Source organism: Trichechus manatus, unplaced genomic scaffold (genome assembly GCF_000243295.1).
Source record: "Trichechus manatus latirostris isolate Lorelei unplaced genomic scaffold, TriManLat1.0 scaffold00033, whole genome shotgun sequence".
NCBI classification, from domain to species: domain Eukaryota; kingdom Metazoa; phylum Chordata; class Mammalia; order Sirenia; family Trichechidae; genus Trichechus; species Trichechus manatus.
In genome coordinates, this window is record NW_004443969.1 from 3093220 (window position 1) to 3115936 (window position 22717).

Sequence of the window (22717 nt, forward strand, 5' to 3'; positions counted from 1 at the left end):
AAGTATCTTATATTTTATATGCTTTTACTTTACTTAGGAGCAGAATAATATCATAAATATTGACAAAGGTTTTAAAAAATGACAATTTTAAAAAGACTTTTAAAGACTTGCATTAGTGACTGTGTTTGGGAGCAACAGATTGTCCTAGTTCTAAAATAATTGAACCCTGCCCATAAAAACCTTCCGTTGTCTTTAATGTGACTCCTTCTCTCTCTCTCTCTTTTTTTGCAATGGCATTTACAGAAGTAAATACAACTGAGAGTGGAAATGTTACATGTTACTTCCTGAGTCTCTCGCATGTGCGAATTTAGTTATATTTGATATCTGTAAAGCAACAAAAAGGAAATCTTCACACCAGAGTATCATACACAGGATTGAAGATCATTTGAGTTCCTAGCAGGTATCACTGCGTGTTGGTGAGAGTTTTGAAGGAAGAGGTAATGTCTGGAATCTGAGAGCTGTTGGCATATTGGACAAGCAAAGTGATAGTGGGAGATTAAAGGGCATCTAGGTCTCTTGAATCACAGTTTAAAATGGCTGGCAAAGCATCAAAGGAAAAACAATCAGACATCTGAATTCCCTAAACTCCTCTGCTACACCTTAACTTGATTCCGTTGGTAGGACCTGTTTTCCTAAAAATGAAGTGAGAATTAGAGTAAGTCCATGGACAACAGAGTTCAGAGCCACTCGCTAAGAAACACACCAGTGAAATATGTGATGGTTCAGGCCCAATAATACATGCTATCTCTCAAGAAACAATGAAAGGCATTCCACTATGACAGGTAGAGTGGACTGGTGACTAAACACTGGCTTCGGAGTCAGAAGACACACATTCACATACTGGCCTTGCCACTACTAGCTCTGACTTAATGTTCAAGTCCCTTATCCTCCTTCAGTCTTGGTTTCTTCCTTAAGTGATTAGATATACTAGAATTTTGAGGATTAAATGACACAGCACATGTGAAATATCCTACTATACGTAAAATAAGATCCCAAAGAATTGAGTTTAATATGAATGGCAACAACTATATACATATTTTTTCCAGTTTTAACTCAATAACTACTTTGTCCCCTTTGAAATGTGTCAAACCTACATTGTCATCACAAAGGTTTTTGAAATCTGACCAACACATTTTTCACTCTCAACCCAAATATACAGATTTTTACCCTCTGATGAAACAAATACCTCATCAGATAATGATCTCTAGTTTCTCTCCTGAAAATTTCTTTAACAATAAAATGGTCATAACCTCTATGAAGTCTTCCACTGGGATAGAGGCTCAAGTCATCTTGATCAATGGTCAAGTCAACAAAATAGGCACAGTTTACACTGACTATATGCCCTGCTGATTGAAAAGCACATCAATGTTAAGAATTGCTTTCTGTCTCCCAGTGTAACAAACTAGCATGCTGTGAAATGGCTACATTGCCACTAAATTATTTTTTTTCTTCCTTGAAATCCGCTGCTTGTTGTAAATGCCTGCCCACTATGCCTGCCACCAGTATTTACTAGTGACTCAAACCAAAAAACAGAGTCATTCCTGACTTTTTCTTCCCAACCCCATCCATTTGGTCACTATGATATATTTATTGCCTCATCGATTTTAGAACCCTTCCTCCTTCTTAGTGCTTTAAACCATTGCTCACTATATCTTGACAGAACATAGAAAAAGCCTTATAGCTGCTCACTGTGTCTTTCCTGTATTAGATCCCAGCTTCACACTGGGGACACAATGATCTATTTATATGGAAGATCTAATCTCGTCACTCCTTCACTTGAAAAACTCTACTAGTTTTCCCATTCACTAGTGGAAAAGTAATTGAAATGTAATATTACTTTTAGGGTCACCATTGCTTGATTCTTGCTGCCTCCCTTTGTCTCAAATTGTATGCCTCAATACTATCCGAACAGATTATAGTTCCCTAGGCACAACAGTGCTATTACTTTTGCAAGCTGTTACTTCTGCTTGGATTGTCCTTCCAATTTCTTCTCATGTGTAACATTTCTTAATTTTTCTGGTTCAACTTAGAAAATTCTCCCTTTGGAAAAGATACACAAATCCCTAAAATGGGTTAAGTGTCACCCCTCTTTTCTTTCAGAGGACCCTGTGTTTACTATCATCTGGCAAACTAACACGATAGGTGACAGGGTTTCTTCATCTGTGTGGGTAACAGCAACATTTTGAAGACAAAGGCCATATCTTAGCCTCTGTGCTCCTCTAGGTAAGGCCATCAATTCGCTCTGCTACTTGGATTCCCAGAACTACCCTGGTTTCAAAGAATATTGACTATACCATGGACTGCCAGAAGAACTAACAAACCTGTCTTGGATGAAGTACAGCCAGAATGCTCCTTAGAAGCGAGGATGGAGAAACTTCATCTGACATAATTTGGACATGTTATCAGGAGGGACCAGTCCCTAGAGAAGAACATCATGCTTGGTAAAGTAGAGGGTCAGCAAAAAAGAGGAAGACCCTCAACAAGATGGATTGACACAGCAGCTGCAACAACGGGCTCAAGCATAGCAACGATTGTTAGGACGGCGCAGGACCGGGCAGTATTTCGTTCTGTTGTACAGAGGGTTGCTATGAGTTGGAACCTACTTGATGGAACCTAACAACAACAACAACAACCCTGATTCAGGTTTGTTCTCCACCTCTTTCTTCATTCAAAGGGCCATCCCATGCCCCTCCAATAATTTTAGATTTAGAAATAGGAAAGTCAGAGTCAGTTTCTGGCACTACCGTCCAAAGAACTTTACTTATATATTTGTTTATTTCTTTTTCACACTTTCTTAGTATACTTACTACTGATATGTTCACAGTAGCTCAGAAAAACTCTGGCCTCTAAAATAATTTACTATTTGATCAACAGCCTAACCCAGCAAAATCTTGCACTTGAATGCCCTTGAATGTAAGGTCTTGAGGGTAATGCTTGGTTTTGCTCTCTGTTGTATCTCAGAACCTAGATGCCTTCAGTAATATCTGCTGAGTAAAATAATGAATTATCTCAATCATTCATTTTTCTTATAAACATAAAAACTATCACTTTCGGGTAGTGAATTTGTATCTGCAAATAATAGTTCTTGAAATGAAATTGATGTTTCTTGATGATTCTTAGCTTTATAATTTGTAATTAAAGAGACTAACTTAGTATAAATCTTGACATATTTGCCAAAGTAATTTACGTAGTATGAAACCTAGGTATTAAACTCAAGCTTTTAGTCTTCCCCATGTGACCAGTACCTGGAACTCGGCTGACATTTGATACATGATCAAAACAGGAAAATGGTTTTCATCACCTGATTCATTTTTATGTTCTCATTTGTTACTATAACTTCATTCAAGCATTACCACATATAACTCTCTAAGTAGATTTTATATTTTTCTCTATGCATTGGCTTTTAAAATGTGACAGAATGTTCCTAATGGGAAAATTAAAATCAAGTGGATTTTATGCTTTTTTTGAACAGTGTAGGTTTTTGGTTTCATTTTTTCCAGAGAATCAGAAAAAATTAGCATCTAATTCCAGAGTGATTTAAGACCACCCCTCACTTTCATTACTTAAGTGTGATGTAAAATAAAATCTATCTGGGTCGACATAATACACACATACACATCAAATGTAGAATCATTTAAGTAGATGTAATTCACAACCAGTGAAAATATGATCACATGCAAAGATATGAAAGCATGAACGTAATTTTGAGAGGAAAGGAGGAAAAGAAATAGTGCTTTAAGTACTGTTCCAGAATAGATTTTTCTTGTAGATTTTTTGAAAAATATGTCATTTGTATTCTTTTGAAACTAAATTTGTTCAACTCACCTTCATATAACCAGTCAGCAATTCCATTAAAAATAATTCCTTCTTTTCCAGAAGATGTCAGTCGCAATGAACTGCTCTTTATATCAGGTTGATAGTAGATGTTATTTTCAAAAATATAAATCTAGATCAGGAAACACGTGAAACAAGCAAACAAAAAATCCAACCTATTAGGATACCTTTTTTTAACGTCCATATTAACATAATGATAGCTGAATAGCTAAGCATTTCATTATTTGCATGCTTTCCATTTGTTTTTATTTAATGCATGTATTATATTGCTTTAAATTTTTAATAGGTGTTTCTTCCTTTATCTTATAAATATCAAGTTGTCATTTGGAAATTACATGGCACCCAGTATTTATGCACTTAAATCCATATTTTCAACAACAGTATTTCATCTAGTTATTTATCTCTCTACCGCACCGCAAAATGGGTTTGGGTTAGAGATAACATTTTGCATATTCAAGAGACTGATAACTGAAACCAGATGCCATTTTTAGTAAAGATTCAATTTTGTGTCTTTACTTTTACAAAAGTTCATTTCATGATCAATAAAATCATTTTTTAGAGTATTTCTGATTCTATCAAGCTTGACTCACAGATCTACTGGTAAAAGGAGGGGGCAGCAAAATTCCCTTGAATTGATAAGTGGAACACACCTCCCTATACCCCCATTGTCCTTGGTAATTCATTCCTAAATAGCATAGCAGTAATAATAACTTTGTGCCTGAGGCTTTACGCAAGAGTTTCAATTTGAACAAGTCACATACTCAGCAGCAACAATAGCCACCAAAACAGAAACAAGAGTGGAAGCTAAAACAATGTCCACACAAAATGATGCATCAAAGATGTAGATAACTCAGCATGAAATTATTTATAACTCGTTTCACAATATATCTACTATCAAACATTTCAAACTGCTGGTCAATGTGATATTAGAATCTTCCACAGAACCAGACTTCTTGCATCTGTTGGGGGAAGCAGAATATTGTACAGTGCAAACCAAATCGCTATTTAGATGGGACATTCTACTATGAAGGTGAGAAATGGTCTAATGCCCATGCTATAGTTCCATTATACAATACCTATTACCCATTGCCGTGGAGTCAATTCTGACTCATAGCAACCCTATAGGACAGGGTAGAACTGCCCAATAGGGTTTCCAAGGAGCAGCTGGTGGATTCAAACTGCTGACCTTTTGGTTAGCAGCCAGGCTCTTAACCACCGTGCAGCAGGGCTCCATTATACAATAACAAATATAATAAACATAAGAAGTTCTGAAACAAATCTCTGAATAAGAATGAGGTCCTGAATTTTAAATCCTGAAGTGTGCAGTGGCAAACACAATTTGAATATGTAGATAATGCCATTAATAGTCTATTTTGATTCTAAGGATTTAGCAAACTGTGGGTGTATCTAATTAATGGCTCCACCACTCCCTGTGCTTTGTATTTCAGGAAATAATGCCAATATAAAAATAAGCATTTTATGGGGGGGAAATAGAGGGTAGAGTAGGCAACCTAAGTTTAAAATCTGACTGACCTTGAAAATTTTCTTAACCTTTCTAAATCTTAGTATTCTCCTTTATACAATATGGACAATACTCGCATCTACCTTACAGATTCGTTGTGAAAAAGTGAAATGATGAGTATAGAGCATGTAACACATAAAATAACAAGGTTAGAAGTACTAAACTTTTGTTTTAGAAATACAGGTAATCCCCCACTTACAATGTGTTTGAGATACAACGAACCGCACTTATGACTCTTTTTTTTTTTTTTGTACGTCTTATCCTTAGTAATATGTACTATATACACTGTTGCAGTGCATAATTTGCTGAGGCTATCATTCTCAGTTGCTCACTCGCAGATGTTCAATTTTATGATTTACTGTTCAAAACACTGCCGTATAGCAGGCTATTGCCTGGTCTAGAATGAAGTTGGGGTTAGTGTCAAGAGTCATAATGGATAGAAAATTGGACAATGTTCAACTCTAACACCATAAGAGAACTGAACTGAGTGCATGCCCAGTAGTCATTACCACTCTGACTTCATTGTTAGGACACTAATTTCGACTTCAACAATGACCAGGCTATAGCATGATGTTACTGAGCATTCCGTTAGTTGCTAATTTGAAACGAGGTATTTGACTTACATCAGAACTGATTTACAACGGAGTCTTCAGAACGGAGCCTTGTTGTACACAAATTTTTTAAAGGATACATATTCTAAATCAAAACAAAACTTCTATTGTTTAGGTAGATGTGTAAATTATCCCAAACTACTAACCAATCTACATATTGGATTGGTAAAGTGTATATTAACTGAAGTAGTAGAGAAACAATAGTAGTAGTAGTAAACGCAGGAGGAGGAAAAGTATCAACAAATTATGTTTTCTGAGTTTACTTTAGTTAGAAAGTTTTCAAGTGATGAAGGAAGCATAAAATAAGCTGATCATTGAGAACATGTTGATCACACTAAGCAAAAGTTTGAGGACTATTGTTCTGGTGTAGTGCCACTGAATTGGATTTAATGACTCACAAACCATGACCACTGATTAAAAAAATATATTATTTATTCTACCATCTAGAATAATCTTTTCTAGCCATCTAAAGCCTTAGCTTTATACCTTTTATATACTATCTTATTTTGTGTTTCACAAATGGTATATGAAATAGGCAGGCAAAGTCTTCCTTACCGGAGGGAACTCTTTTTCTGTGCCTGTACCTTTTATTGAAAACCCTAGTGGCATAGTGGTAGAGTTTGACTGCTAACCTAAAAGGTATCAGTTCAAATCCACCAGGTGCTCCTGGGAAACCCTAGGGGGCAGTTCTACTCTGTTCTATAGGGCTGCTATGAGTTGGAATCAACTCGACGGCAATGGATTTTTTGGGTTTTGGTACCTTTTATTAGGGCTTGTGAATAACAACACCGCACATCATCCACACCCAAGCTACTAAAGCACTGATAGCTGTTATTAGGAGTAGGGGTTACTTCACCCAAATAATGTGATTCCAAATCCTCAGCTTTACAAATGTTACAGACTCTAAGTCAAAATAATTAATAAAACTTCCACAACCTCAGCAGATGTATAAATTATCTAAAACTATTGACCAGTAATTACATTTATATTTGAAGAAAAGATTGAATGATATTCAGAATCCATATAAAACCGACATCTGCTTCAATGTAAAAGAACAAGGAATATGAAATCAGAATTTTAATGCCATTCTACTGAAAGCTGAAATCTCGGGGAAAAAGATCCTTTTCTGTGCATAATCAGTACGTTTATAATTTCCTAATCACATTTCAATTATCAAAGTGTTCCAAATAATAATCACAAACTGTAACCACTGCGTAGACAATTTGAGGGCTGCAAATATTCCCAGGTAGTATCCAGGCACTCTGATAAAATTAAACTGGATCTTAATGGTAATCATCAAGGGCTTTGACTAGATTTACATCACACTGAAAATATGTCAAACACTACTGTCATTTATCCTAAGGTTACTGATTAACCTGTCATAATATTTTGATAACATTAATCAATTATTTCAATGAGCCCCCTAAACAATATAACAAGCCAGAATGGATAGCTATTTGACCATTTAACTCTTCAATTTATAGACAAAGCCAGCTACACAGCTGTTCAAAATCAATGGCCTTAGCATCCCACAAAATAATTCAAAGTTGGTAAAGTCACTACAAAGGGAACAGGAAGAACATTAAAATACTATGTGCTGAATTATGCCAATTTAAGAAACAGGTAATACATATTCCCAAAAATTATACTAATCAATATGTTTGTCCATATTACTCATTACCGTTATTGGTCATACTGTCTGTCACTGCTGAGCAGGAGCCTTGAAGAACTAATTCAAAATTTGCACCCTCTCATTCCCCAGACACAGTCATTAGCAATGCTCCAGATGGTAGAGACTATAGCAGCCTGGAATGCTGAGTGAAGAAATATGGACCAGAATCCCCCAGGGAACTTGTGATGGACATACAGCAAGAAATTAACATTTGATGTTAAAATCATTAAAGTTTTGGGGCTGAGTGTAATCACAGTGTAAATTAGTCCACTATGACTGACTCAACCAGTTTTAACAGCTGATTTGAAATTCGCAAGCCTCTCAAAAACTTTTATGTATATTGAAAAAAAAAGAGCAAAATTAAACAGACCTCTTTTAGTGAAATGTTATTGAAAAGTCATTCCACTTTCACTGATTTAACTAATTTTCATGAAAATTTTAAATTAGAAAATTCTGGAACATTCCTAAATCATCATGCATTGTAGTGGTATCAGAGAATCTATGAAGTTACAGCGGAGTTGGGAGAGTATCTGGGTTGCCGTCTACTGCGGCTTACTTTCTTGAAACAATAAATATATTTAGGAAACTATCACAGATAATAATTATTGCTGGCAGGGATGCATTGAAAGTGGTCGTCTATACTAATAGTGAAAATATAAAGTCTTATGACCATTTGGGAAGGCAACATGGCAATTGAAAACAAAACATAACACAGTCCATCTCACCTGCCATCCCAAACTGGGGACCTTCTCCTGTAGAAACAAAAGCACCAACATGTACAGAACATGAAAAGTGATGTTTATTTCAGTATCATTTATAATGACCAAAAAATAGAGGCAAAGTGAGAACACCAAAGATGAGTACCTAAATGGAGTATGACTCATCCACACCATATAACAACATTCAGGCTTTGAAGGGAATAACTTAGTGCTATACAAGTTGACTTGGAGGAGTTTCACTGAGGTAGTGCTGTGTGACAAAAGCAAGGTACATACATACACACAAAAATTAATTTAATGTGAACTAATATTTGTGCAACAGATGATGACAATACTCATACAAACTTACACTAGCAGGAATCTCACCAACATATATATATTAATATTGGTTGTTGTTACTCAGTCCCACACTTGACCCCTATAGTTTTTTATTACTGGGGTCATTAGAATTCTGAAATCCGTATTTCCAAGACCCCCTTGCAAACGATGTCTTCTGGCTTCTTTGCTAGATGGGTTTTAGTTACGCCCTGCCAAAGGTAGACAGTTGCTAGTAGAAGGCAGGAATTGGAAGCCATTCACATCTTGGAGTGGCTCTAGCGGCATCAGCAATGGTGGCTCAGTGGCAGTGGTGATGATCCGCAATGGTGATGGGAGTGTGGACTCCCTGGGTACTGCCTTGTTAGTAAAAGTATGGGTTCCTAAGTTCTGGGTATCACAACTTTTGCTTCTCCAACCATTCCAACATTGTTTCTAACAACTGCCTACATGACATCCCTTCCATTTGAAATACTTGGAGTGATTCGCTTTCCTGATTGAAAACTCTTACTGAAACGGTACAAATATATATAAATATATCTATATATATATATGTACAGTATTATGTAAACATAGGGAAGCTCTGGAAGGATATGTGCTTGCCACTTGCCACTGAACACAGCTGTATGGGTTGGAGGGTTAATATGGGGGCGGGGGGAGAGGACTGGATGTAGATTGTCAAGCAGTAAAGACTGGAAAAAAGCACTCTTAAAAAGACTTGATCGCATTTATGCTTGTATGTAGATTATGTAGGTTAGTATACATATAAATAAAGTATAAACATTAATTACAGTGATAATAAAACATTATGATGCTGAAAGAGAAGTTAGTCTGTCATGTGGCTACATAAATAATAAGTGCTCAACTTTTAAAAAAATTTGAAACTGATGATAATGAGGGTGTTTACTTAATTTAGAGCAGGGTTTTTTCTACCTTGGCACTACTGACATTTTAGAATGGATAATTCTTTATGTGGAGAACTGTCATGTGCAATGTAGGATGGTTAACAACTCTGGCCTCTACTCACAAGATGCCAGCAGCAATCCCCCCAGTTTTGATACCCAAGATGTTCCCAGACATTCCTTATGGAGCAAAATTGCACCCCACCCCCCGCCTAGAGAACTACTTATTTACAGGGAAATGGGTTCTTTGCATAAGCATGCTTAGTAAATGAAATGATTTAGTTTGATTCCCTAAGCCTTTAAGAGCCAATTTCCAACTTGTTGTTAGAATGTATTCTGCTTAGTATCCCTGGGGTTATAAAGATTTCTAATGCATAGTCCCTAGCTTCAAGAAGATTGTAATTTTATGTGAGAAACAGGTATGCAAACCTCTAAAACCCAATGAAGAAAAAGCACATACTACAGGACTTAGCCATAAGTGGCAGAGCTGGAGTGGTGGATTTGGTTCTGGATGACTTCTAAAAGGTACTGATTTTTAAATTGTGTCATAAAGGACATGGAGTGGTTCCATGGGATTAGGATGGTAGAGGAAGAAACTCTGGGCTGAGAGAACAGAATGAGCTCGAGCAAAGCTGAAGAACTACAGAAATACTTGGAAAAAATTTATCTAAGATATCAGGTATATGTTTATGCAGCTATGGTTGCTCTACAGGTTAAGATGGTGCCAAATCATAGAGCTAGACCAAATAGTTTGAACTTAATTTTTGCAGTTATCAAGAGCGTTAATTAGTTTATGAGAGCTAGGTTATTTGATTTGCTTTAGGAAAATGTTTTGGATAATAATTGATGGCAAAAAAGAACCGATTGTGGAAAGGGAGATAGCTAGCAGAAGGATAATTAAAATATTCTGCTTAACAGGAGTGATACTTGTAAAAATGGAATAAATACTCCTAACATATGACTTCCTACTTACATCTAAGAAATTTATAATTTCTAATTACAATGTGTCAGTATCTCTCTCGGATCCTTTTCAGCTTCACCGTCCAGAGTCAATCATTCCACCTTTTCTTACCCTGGTTGCATATCCTTTAAATCAGATACAGTTCTTATCTTTCACCACCCTCTAATACAACTTGCTGATGTTAGATGAATCTCAGCTGAAAGCAGAGAATACCAGAAAGGTGTTTACCTGTGTTTTATTGACTATGCAAAGACATTTGACTGTGTAGATCACAGCAAATTGTGGATAGAATTGCAAAGAATGGGAATTCTAGAACACTTAATTGTGCTCATGAGGAACCTGTACGTAGACCACAGGGGGTACTGCGTGGTTTAAGGTTAAGAAATGTATGCATAAGGGTTTAATCTTTCACCATACTTATTCAATCTGTATGCTGGGCAAATAACCCCAGAAGCTGGACAATATGAAGAGGAACAGGGCATCAGGATTGGAGGAAGACTCATTAACAATCTGCATTATGCAGATGACACAACCTTGCTTACTGAAAGTGAAGAGGACTTGAAGCACTTACTGATGAAGATTAAAGACTACAGCCTTCAGTATGGATTACACGATATAAAGAAAACAAAAATCCTCACAACTGGGCCAATAAGCAACATCATGATAAACAGAAAAGACTGCAGTTGTCAAAGATTTCATATTGTTTCCACAATATGGATCCACAATCAATGCACATAGAAGCAGCAGTCAAATCTGCTGCAAAAGATCTCAGTAAAGCGTTAAAAAGCAAAGACGTCACTTTAAGACTAAGGTGTGCCTAACTCAAGCCAGGGTATTTTCAATCACCTCATATGCATGTGAAAGCTGGACAATGAATAAAGAAGATCTAAGAACAATCGATGACTTTGAATTATGGTGACCTCGAAGAAGAATGAACAAATCTGTCTTTGAAGAAGTACAGCCAGAATACCCTTAGAAGCAAGGATGGCAAGACTTCATCTCACATACTTTGGATATGTTATCAGGAGGGATCCGTCCCTGGAGAAGGACATTATGCTTGCTAAAGTAGAGGGTCAGTGAAAAATAGGAAGACCCTAATGAGATGGATTGACATAGTGGCTGCAACAATGGACTCAATCATAACAATTGTGAGGACGGCACAGGACCAGGCAGTGTTTCCTTCTGTTGTGCATAGGGTTGCTATGAGTTGGAACTAACTCAATGGCACCTAACAACAACAATGGACTTTGATCCTTTGTCAAAGATCAGCTGACCATACCAAAACTGTTGCTGTCAAGTTGATACTTATTCATAGTAACCCTATAGGACAGAGTAGAACTGCCCTATAGGGTTTCCAAGGAGCGGCTGGAGGATTTGAACTGCCAACCTTGTGGTTAGCAGCCAAGCTCTTAACAACTGTGCCACCAGGGCTCCTTAGACCATAGGTGGATGGATTTACAACTGGAATCTCAATTCTTTTCCATTGGTCTATGTGTCTGCCATTGTACCAGTACCATGCTGTTTCGACTACCGTAGCTGAATAGTACGTTTTGAGATCAGGTAGTGTGAGGCCTCCTACTTTGTTCTTTTTCTTCAGTAATGCTTTCCTTATTAAGGGCCACATTCCTTCCCATATAAAGTTGGTGATAAGTTTTTCCATCTCATTGAAGAATGCTGTTGGTATTTGGATCAGGATTGCATGATATCTGTAGATCGCTTTAGATAGGATTGAAATTTTCACAATGTTGAGTCTTCCCATCCATGAGCATGGTATGTTTTTCCACTTATACAGGTCTCTTTTGGTTTCTTGTAATAGTGTTTTGTAGTTTTCTTTGTATAGTTATTTTATGTCCCTGGTTAGATTTACTTCTAAATATTTTATCTTTTTAGGAGCTTTTTTTTTTTTTGGCTTCAACAAACAGAAGTTTCTTTTCTCAGTCTAGTAGGCTAGAAATCTGAATTCTGAGTGCCAGCTCCAGGGGAAGCCTTTCTCTCTCTGTAGGCTCTGGAGTGAGATACACATCTTCAATTGTCCCCTAGTCTAGGAGCTTCTCAACACAAGGACCCTGGGTCCAAAGAATGTGCTCCACTCTTGGCTCTTCTTTCCTGGTGGTAGGAGGTCCCTCATCTCTCTCTCTTTGCTTCAGTCTCTCTCTTTTTATTTTCTTCTTTTTTTTTATTATTGTGTTTTAGGTGAAAGTTTACAGCTCAGTTAATCTCTTATAGAAAAATTGATACACATATTGTTATGTGACCCTAGTTACAATCCCTATAATGTGACAGCACACTTCCCCTTTCCGCCCCATGTTTCCCATGTCCATTCAGCTAGCTCCTATCCCTGTCTTCTCATCCCACCTGTCATGGTTTGAATTATGTCCCCCAAAAAATGTGTGTATCAATTTGGCTGGGCCATGATTCCCAGAATTGAGTGGTTGGCCTCCATTTTGTGATTGCAATTTTATGTTAAAGAGGATTAGAGTGGGATTGTAACACCATCTTTACCCAGGTCACATCCCTGATCCAATGTAAAGGGAATTTCCCAAGGTTGTGGCCTGTACCACCTTTTACCTTGTAAGAGATAAAAGGAAAGGGAAGCAAGCAGACAATTGGGGACCTCATACCATCAAGAAAGCAGTGCCGGGAGCAGAGCACGTCCTTTGGACCGGGGTCCCTGCACCAAGAAGCTCCTAGTCTGGGGAAACACTGATGAGAAGGCCAAGAGAGAGAGAAAGTCTTCCCCTGGAGCTGACACCCTGAATTTGGACTTTTAGCCTACTTTACTGTAAGGAAATAAACTTCTCTTTGTTAAAACCATCCGCTTGTGGTATTTCTGTTATAGGAGCACAAGATGACTAAGACACCAGCTCCAGACATGAGCTACTCATTCAGTCTGGTGTATCTACTTGAACTAAGAAGCACATTCTTAACGAATATTATTTTATGTTTTATAGTCCAGTCTAATCTTTGTCCGAAGAGTAGGCTTCAGGAATAGCTTTAGCTCTGGGTTAACAGAGAGTCCAGGGTCATGTCCTGGAGGGTTCCTATAGTCTCAGTCAGACCATTACGTCTGGTCTTTTTATGTGAATTTGAGTTCTGAACCCACCTTTCTCCTGATGCATCAGGGACTCTCCATTGTGTTCTGTGTCAGGGTGGTTATTGGTGGTAGCCAGGCACCATCTAGTTCTTCTCGTCTCAGGCTGATGGAGTATCTGGTTTATGTGGCACTTTTGTCTCTTGGGCTAATATTTTCCTTGCTCTTGGGTATTCTTCATTCTCCTTTGCTTCAAGTGGGTTGGCACCAATTGATGCATCTTAGATGGCCGCACACAAGCTTTAAGACTCCAGATGCCACTCACCAAAGTGGGATGCAGATCATTTTCTTAATAAACTTTGAGATGCTGATTGACTTAGATGTCCCCTGCAACAATGTTCCCCAGATCTCTGTCCCTGTTATTCTGTCCCTTGAAGTGTTTGGTTGCGCTCAGGAAACGTCTTAGCTTTTAGTTTAGTCCTGTTGTGCTGACTTCCCCTGTATTGTGTGTTGTCCTTCCCTTCACCTAAGATAATAGTTGTCTATTATCTAGTTAGTGAATTCACCTCTCCCTCCCTCTCCACCCTTGTAACCATCAAAGAATGTTTTCTTCTGTGTTTAAACCTTTTCTTGAGTTCTTGTATCTCTTACAATATTTGTTCTTTTGTGACTAATTTCACTCAGCATAATGCCTTCCAGGTTCATCCATGTTGTGAGATGTTTCTAGGATTCATCATTGCTCTTTATTGTTGTGTAGTATTTCACTGTGTGAATATACAATATAAAAATATATATGTTTATCCATTCATCTGTTGCTGGACACCTAGATTGTTTCCAGTTTCCATCTTTTTGCTGTCCTGAACAGTGCTACAATGTACGTGGGTGTGCATGTATCTATTCGTGTGATGGCTCTTATTTCTCTAGGATATATTTCAGGGAGTGGGATTGCTGGATCGTACAGTATTTCTATTTCTAGCTTTTTAAGGAAGCACCAAATCAATTTCCAAAGTGGTTGTACAATTTTACATTCCCACCAACAGTGTATAAGTGTTCCAGTCTCTCCATAACCTCACAACATGTATTATTTTGTTTTTTGGGTTAATGTTACCCTTGTTGGGCTGAGATGGTATCTGTTTATAGTTTTGATTTGCATTTCTCTAATGTATAATGATTGTGAGCATTTCCTCATGTATCTGTTAGACGCCTGAATGTCTTCTTTGGTGAAGTGCCTGTTCATATCCTTTGCTCATTTTTTTAATTGGGTTATTTGTCTTTTTGTTGATGAGGTTTTGCAGTATCTTGTAGATTTTATAGATTAGACCCTTATCAGCTATGTAGTACCCAAAATTTTTTTCCCAGTCTGTAGGTTGTCTTTTTACTCTTTTGGTGAAGTCTTCTGATGAGGATAAGTGTTTGATTTTTTAGGAGCTCCCAGTTATCATCTGGTGTTTCTATTCTGGTGTTTCTGCATTGTTAGTTATGTTTTATATTCTGTTTATGCCGATTATTAGGGCTCCTAGGGTTGTCCTTACTTTTTCTTCCATGATCTTTATCATTTTAGATTTTTTATTTAGGTCTTTAATCTATTTTGAGTTAGTTTTTGAACGTGGTGTGAGGTATGGGTCGTTTCATTTTTTTGCAGATGGATATCCAGTTATGCCGGCACTATTTGTTAAAGAGATTGTCTTTTCCCTATTTAATGGACTTTGGGCCTTTGTCAGATATCAACTGCTCATAGGTGGATGAATTTATGTCTGGATTCTCGATTCTGTTCCATTGGTCTATGTATCTTTTGTTGTACAAGTACCAGGCTGTTTTGACTAGTGTGGCAGTATAATAGGTTCTAAAATCCAGTAGGGTGAGGCCTCCCACTTTATTCTTCTTCTTCAATAACGCTTTACGTATTCAAGGCCTCTTCCTTTTCTATATGAAGTTGGTAATTTGTTTCTCCATCTCATAAAAAAATGCCATTGGAATTTGAATCCGGATTGCATTGTATCTGTAGATTGCTTTTGGTAGACCTGACATTTTCACAATGTTGAGTCTTCCTATCCAGGAGCAAGGTATGTTTTTCCACTTATGTAGGTCTCCTTTGGTTCCTTGCAGTAGTGTCTTGTAGTTTTCTTTGTATAGGTCTTTTACATCCCTGGTTAGATTTATTCCTAAGTATTTTATCTTCTTGGGGGCTATTGTAAATGGTACTGATTTGGTGATTTCCTCTTAGAAGTTCTCTTTGTTGGTGTAGAAGAATCCAACTGATTTTTGTATGTTTATCTTGTAACCTGATACTTTGCTGAAATCTTCAATTAGTTCCAGTAGTTTTCTTGTGGATTCTTTGGGGTTTTCTGTGAATAAGATAATATCATCTGCATATAGGGGTACTTTTACTTCTTACTTACTAATTTGGGTGCTCTTTTTTCTTTTTCTTGCCTTATTGCTCTGGCTAGGACCTCCAGTACAATGTTGAATCAGAGTAGTGATAAACAGTATCCTTTTCTGATTCCCATTCTCAAGGTGAATGCTTTCAGACTCTCTCCATTTAGGATGGTGTTGGCTGCTGGCTTTGTATAAATGTCATTTGTTATGTTGAAGAATTTCCCTTCTATTCCTATTTTGCTGAGAGTTTTTATCATGAATAGGTATTGGACTTTGTCAAATGCCTTTTCTGCATCAATTGATAAGGTCATGTGGTCCTTATCTTCTGTTTTATTTATGTAATGGATTACATTGATTGTTTTTCTATGTTGAACAATCTCTGCATACCTGGTATGAATCCTACTTGGTCATGGTGAATTATTTTTTTAATATGTAATTGAATTCTATTGGCTAGAATTTTGTTAAGATTTTTGCCTCTGTGTTCATGAGGGATATTGGTCTTAATTTTCTTTTTTGTGGTGTCTTTACCTGGCTTTGGTATCAGCGTTATGCTGGCTTCACAGAATGAGTTTGGGAGTATTCCTCCCTATAATATGCTCTGAAATACCTTTAGTGGTACTGGTGTTAACTCTTCTCTGAAAGTTTGGTAGAATTCTCCAGTGAGGCCATCAGGGCCAGGACTTTTTTTTTTTTTTTTGGGAGGTCTTTATGATCTCTTCAATTTCTTCTTTTTTTTATAGGTTTATTTAGTTGTTCTACCTCTGTTTGTGTTAGTTCAGGTAGGTAGGGTGTTTCTAGAAATTTGTCCATTTATTCTAGGTTTTCAAATTTGTTACAGTGCAATTTTTCATAGTATTCTGTTATGATTCTTCTAATTTCATTTGGGTCTGTTGTGATATCATCTATCTCATTTCTTATTCATATTATTTGCTTCCTCTCCTGTTTTTCTTTTGTCAGTTTGGCCAGTGGTTTATTGATTTTGTTGAACTTTTCAAAGAACCAGCTTTTGGTTTTATTAACTCTTTCAATTGTTTTTCTGTTCTCTATTTCATTTCATTCTGCTCCAATTTTTATTATTTGCTTTCTTCTGGTGCCTGAGGGCATCTTTTACTGCTCTCTTTCTATTTGTTAGAGTGTAGGGTTAATGTTTTGATTTTGGCCCTTTCTTCTTTTTGGATGAGTGCATTTATTGCTATAAACTGACCTCTGAGTACTGCTTTTTCTGTGTCCCAAAGGTTCTGGTAGGATGTGTTTTCATTCTCATTTGATTCTGAGAATTTTTTTATTCCATCCTTAATTTGTTCTATAACCCAGTCATTTTTGAGCAAGGTGTTGTTCAGTTTCCATGTGTTTGATTTTTTTTCCTTGCTTTTTTTTGTTATTGATTTCCATTTGTATGACTTTATTGTCAGAAAAGATGCTTTGTAATATTTCGATGCTTTGGATTTTGTCAAGTCTTGCTTTACGGCCTAATATGTGGTCTATTCTGGAGAATGTTCCATGTACACTGGAAAAGAAAGTATACTTGGCTGCTGTTGGGTGGAGTATTCTGTATATTTCTATGAGATCAAGTCGGTTGATTGTGGCATTTAGATCATCTGTGTCTTTACTGAGCTTCTTTCTGCATGTTCTGTCCTTCACTGACAGAGGTGTGTTGAAGTTTCCCACTATTATTTTGGAGCTGTCTGTTTCTCTTTTCAATGCTGTTAGAGTTTGTTTTACATATTTTTGAGTCCTGTCGTTGGGTGCATAAATATTTATTACAGTTATGTCCTCCTGGTAAATTGACCCTTTAATCATTATATAGTGTCTTTCCTTATCCTTTGTGGTGGATTTTGCTTTAAAGTCTATTTTGTTGGAGATTAATATTGCCACTCCTGCTCTTTTTTGAGTGTTGTTTGCCTGATAAGTTTTTTTCCATACTTTGAGTTTTAGTTTGTTTGTGTCTTTGAGTTTAAGGTGTGTCTCTTATAGGCAGCATAGAGACTAATTATGTTTTTTACCCATTCTGCCACTCTCTGTGTATTTATTGGTGCATTTAGTCCTGTTACATTCAGCATAATTATTGATAGGTATGCATTTAGTGCTGTCATTTTGATGTCTTCTTTTGTGTGTTGTTGACAGTTTCTGTTCCACTTAATTTTCTGTGCTGAGTCATTTTTCTTTATGTATTTTCTTTTCACCTTTTTCATTGTTGTTGATTCTGTATTTGCTGAGTCTTTATGCTTTTCTTCTTTTTTATTTTAATGTGTAGGATTGTTAGTTTCCTTTGTGGTTACCTTAATATTTACCCCTATTTTTCTAAGCTTATACCAGTCTTTTATTTCCTTATATCACCTTGACTTCCTCTCCATATGAAAAATCTATGTCTACATTTTTTAGTCCCTCTACTTTATATTAATGTTGTCATCTTTTATGTATTGACATATCTGCTTCCCTACTTTCAAGTGTTTTAGCTTTGATTTATTTTTGTGACTTCCCTATCTGAGTTGATATCTGGTTGCTCTGTCCTGTGTTCTAGTCTTGGGTTGTTACCTGATATTATTGATTTTCTAACTGGAGGACTGCCTTTAGTATTTCTTGTAACTTTGGTTTGGTTTTTGCAAATTCCCTAAACTTCTGTTTACCTGGAAATGCCCTAATTTTGCCATCATATTTGAAAGACAGTTTTGCTGGATATATACTTCTTGGCCGGCAATTTTTTTCCTTCAGTGCTTTCTATATGTTATCCCTTTGCCTTCTTGCCTGCATGACTTCTGCTGAGTAGTCCAAGCTTATTCTTATTGACTCTCCCTTTTAGATGACTTTTTGTTTATCCCTAGCTGCTCTTAAAATTCTTGCTTTATCTTTCATTTTGGCAAGTTTGATTATAATATGTCTTGGTGACTTTCTTTTGGGGGTTCGATGAGTACCGTGGATAGATATCTTCTCATCTTTCATGACATCAGGGAAGTCTTCTGCCAACAAATCTTCAAAAATTCTCTCTGTATTTTCTGTTATCCTCCCCTGTTCTGGTATTCCAATCACTCGTAGGTTATTCTTCTTGATAGAGTTGCACATAATTCTTAGGGTTTCTTCATTTTTTAAAATTCTTTTATCTGAATTTTCCTCAAATAAATTGGTATCAAGTGCTTTATCTTTAATCTCACTAATACTGACTTCTACTGCCTCAGTTCTGCTCCTATGACTTTCTATTGAGCTGTCTAATTCTGAAATTTATTGTTAATCTGTTTGCTGTCTCTCTGTGGATTCTTGCAGCCTGTTAAATTTGTCATTATGCTCTTGTATAACCTTCTTAAGTTCCTCAGTTGTTTTGTCTGTATGTTCCTTGGCTTGGTCTGCGTTTTGCCTGATCTCCTTTCTGATATCTTGAAGAGTTCTGTATATTAATCTTTTGAATTCTACCTCCGGTAACTCCAAGACCTTCTCTTCCTCTGGGAGGTTTCTTGGTTCTTTGTTTTGGTTGCTTGCTGAAGCCATCATGGTCTATCTCTTTATGTGATTTGATATTGATGTCTCCAAGCCATCAATAAGTTATTATATTTATTTTATGTTTCCTTACTGTATCCTTGCTTCTTGTTTTGTTTTGATATGCCCAAATTGTTTTTTTGCATGAGCTACGTTGATTACTGGCATCTTTGAAGCTCTTAAGTCCTGCTACCAGGTGGTTAGAGCTGTTATCAGGTATGTGAGCCCAGGAGTCCATTTAATTTTCTTCTGTGGATTCAGCTTAGTTGTCCAGGTCATCAGTCATCAACTATGTGGTGTAGGCTCTCACTTACAGTCCTAGACAGGCAGGGCTTCATAGGGGTGGCTGGAGTAGGTACAGGTATCTGGCTGCAGTACTGGGTTATGTGCTGAGCAAAGCAGGGACTGACAGCTGTCCCTAAGTGCCTGGGTGGAAGGTGTGTCCATACTCCCTAGAGTACGTAGGTGGGTAGGTTTTGGAGCTGGACTTTGGGCACCCACTGTTGTTGGCTGTAAGGACTAGGAGGCACCACTTATTCTCAGACCCTGTCACAGGTGGCTTGGTGGAGTAGGTGGAGCCATGAGTCCTCAGGCCCCTGATGTGGGTAGGTGTCAAATGTCATGAATCTGCCACTCCCCCTTAGCTGTTGCAGTTGAAAGTAGGCTTCAGGTATATACCCTGTTGTATTATGCTAATGAGGGCCTACGCTGTTGAAATGGGCCCACACAGCTCTAGGCAGGGGTGAAAGGCATTCAAAGTCCATGGACTCCTATTGCCTGTGCCTAGGCAAAGGGGCTGTGCCTGCCCTGAGTTTCCAGCTTAGGGGAGCTGGCAGATTATTTTTTCCTGTTTGTTAATTTGTTCCCTCTCCAAAGCCCAGAGAATGGCTCGGGGTGTGGGATGGGTCCTGCTTCCAGCCCAGGGGTTCTGGCAATCACTGCAGCCAGACCAGGGACTGAAGCAGAGCAGGGAGGGGGCGAGTAAATGGGAGAGAAGTACTTCCCAGAGGGGGAAGGGTTTTTTGATCTTATGCAGTAGGTTACACGCTTGCACTTAACTTTCAAAGATTCAGCGCCACTTCTCCTTGGTTCCAGAGGCTTGAGCAGACTCTCCACTTCTTGGTTTCTCCCAGTGTGGAAAATGCATCCTGAGCACTACTGCTTGCCTCAGCCCATGTGCGCTGGTGAATTCAGACTGCAGGGTGCCAGCCAGGTCAGGTCTGGCAAATCCTCCCTGCTTCTGAACTGGCTTGCCCGTCCCCTGCCGCTCAGTCTGATTCTTCAGCTTTGTCTTTGATGTTCAGGGCTCCTACATTGTCATATACAATTGATTCACTTGTTTTTTCGGGTCTTTGTTGTAAGAAGGACCACAGGAAGCATCTGACTTCTCCGTCCCACCTCTGGAGCTATTATAAATGGTATTGTTTTCCTCATTTCCTTTTCAAAATTCTCTTTGTTGGTTTATAGGGATCCAAATAATTTTTGTATGTTGATCTTGTGTCCTGCTACACTGCAGAATCATTCTTTTCGTTCCTGTAGTTTTCTTGTGGAATCTTTGGGGTTCTCTATGTATAGGATCATATCATCTGCAAATAGGGAGAGTTTTAGTTCTTCCTTTCCAATCTGGATGTCCTTTATTACTTTTTCTTGCCTTCTTGCTCTAGCTAGGACTTCTAGCACAATGTTAAATGGGAGTGGTGATAAAGGGCATCTTTGTCTTGTTCCCGTTCTCAGGGGGAATGCTTTCAGCCTCTCACCATGGAGAATGATGTTGGCTGTTGGTTTTGTATAGATACCCTTTATTATATTGAGAAATTTACCTTCTATTCCTATTTTATTGAAGGTTTTTTTTTAGGAATGGATGTTAGCCTTTATCAAATGCCTTTTCTGCATCTATTGAGATGATTATATGATTCTTTTCTTTTTTTCTATTTATATGGTGGATTACGTTGATTGATTTTCTAACGTTGAATCATACTTGCATACCTGGCATGAATCCCACTTGGTTGTGGTCTATTATTTTTTTAATATGATACTGAGTTCTACTGGCTAGAATTTTGCAGAGAGTTTTTGCATCTATATTCCTGAGAGATATTGGTCCATAATTTTCTTCTTTTGTGGTGTCTTTTCCTGACTTTAGAATCAGGGTTATACTGGCTTCATAGAATGAAGTGGGGAGTATTCCTTCCTTTTCAATGCTCTCAAATAGTCTGAGTAGTACTGGTGTGAGCTATTCGCTGAATGTTTGGTAGAATTCTTCAGTGAAGCCGTTCAGGCCAGAGGGTTCTTTTTTTTTTTTTTTTGAATTTATTGTATTACCTTTTCAATCTCTTCTGCTGTTATGAGTCTGTTCAGATTTTTTATCTCCATTTGTGTTAATTTAGGTAAGTAGTGTGTTTCTAGAAATTCATCCATTTCCTCTATGTTCTCAAGTTTGGAGTACAATTTTTCACAGTATTCTTCATGATCCTTTTTATTTCATTTGAGTCTACTGTAATGTCCTCCGTCTCATTTTTCTGTGTGTTATTTGCTTCCTCTCCTGTTTTTCTTTTATCAGTTTGGCCAATGGTTTGTTGGTTTTGTTGATCTTTTCAAAGAACAAACTTTTGGTCCTGTTGATTCTTTGCTTTTTTTGTTCTCTATTTCATTTATTTCTGCTCTAATATTTATTATTTCCTTTCTTCTGTTTGCTCTGGGCTTCTTTTGCTATTCTGTTTCTATTTGTTTAAGTTGTAGGGCTAATGTTTTGATTTTGGCCTGTTATTTTTTGTTGTGTGCATTTATTGCCATATATTGACCTCTGAGCACTGCCTTTACAGTGTCTCAAAGGTTTTGGTATAATGTGTTTCCAATCTCATTTAATTCTGGGAAACGTTTTCTTTCCTTTTTAAGTTCTTCCATTACCCAGTTGTTTTTAAGCAAGGTGTTATTCAGTTTCCATTTATTTGATTTTTTTCCTTGCTCTTCTTATTATTGATTTCTACTTTTATGGAATTGAAAACAGAGAGAGCATTTCCTGCAAAATGGCGCTCTAGGCAGAAGCACCACGCCGTTCCTCCACAGCAAAGATCTGAAAAACTAACCTGAACAGAGAATACGAAAATCCTGAAACCCTAAAACATCCAATGAAGAGATAAAGAACTCAGCCAAGCACCAAATGGAGTGAGAAAACTGACAGAGAACGGAGAGCGAGGAGAGATTCATGCAGAGGTCCCCTACCAGCTAACGCAGAGCGGATCCACCATCTTGGACTCCTATCGGAGACCAGCAAATGGGGGTACGAGAAAGTAGCCCCATGGAGTGTCC

The 22717-nt window shown here is 37.5% G+C and overlaps 1 protein-coding gene across 8 annotated transcripts in view; it reads right to left on the minus strand.

Moving 5' to 3' along the window:
* DPP10 (dipeptidyl peptidase like 10) overlaps window positions 1-22717 on the minus strand; it is a 1865365-nt gene that overhangs the window by 134613 nt on the left and 1708035 nt on the right. For all 8 annotated transcript variants that reach the window (XM_004375073.2, XM_023730177.1, XM_023730175.1 and 5 more), the window contains one exon: window positions 3826-3946. In XM_004375073.2, coding sequence (XP_004375130.1) covers window positions 3826-3946 — 121 coding nt within the window. The remainder of the gene's footprint in view (window positions 1-3825; window positions 3947-22717) is intronic.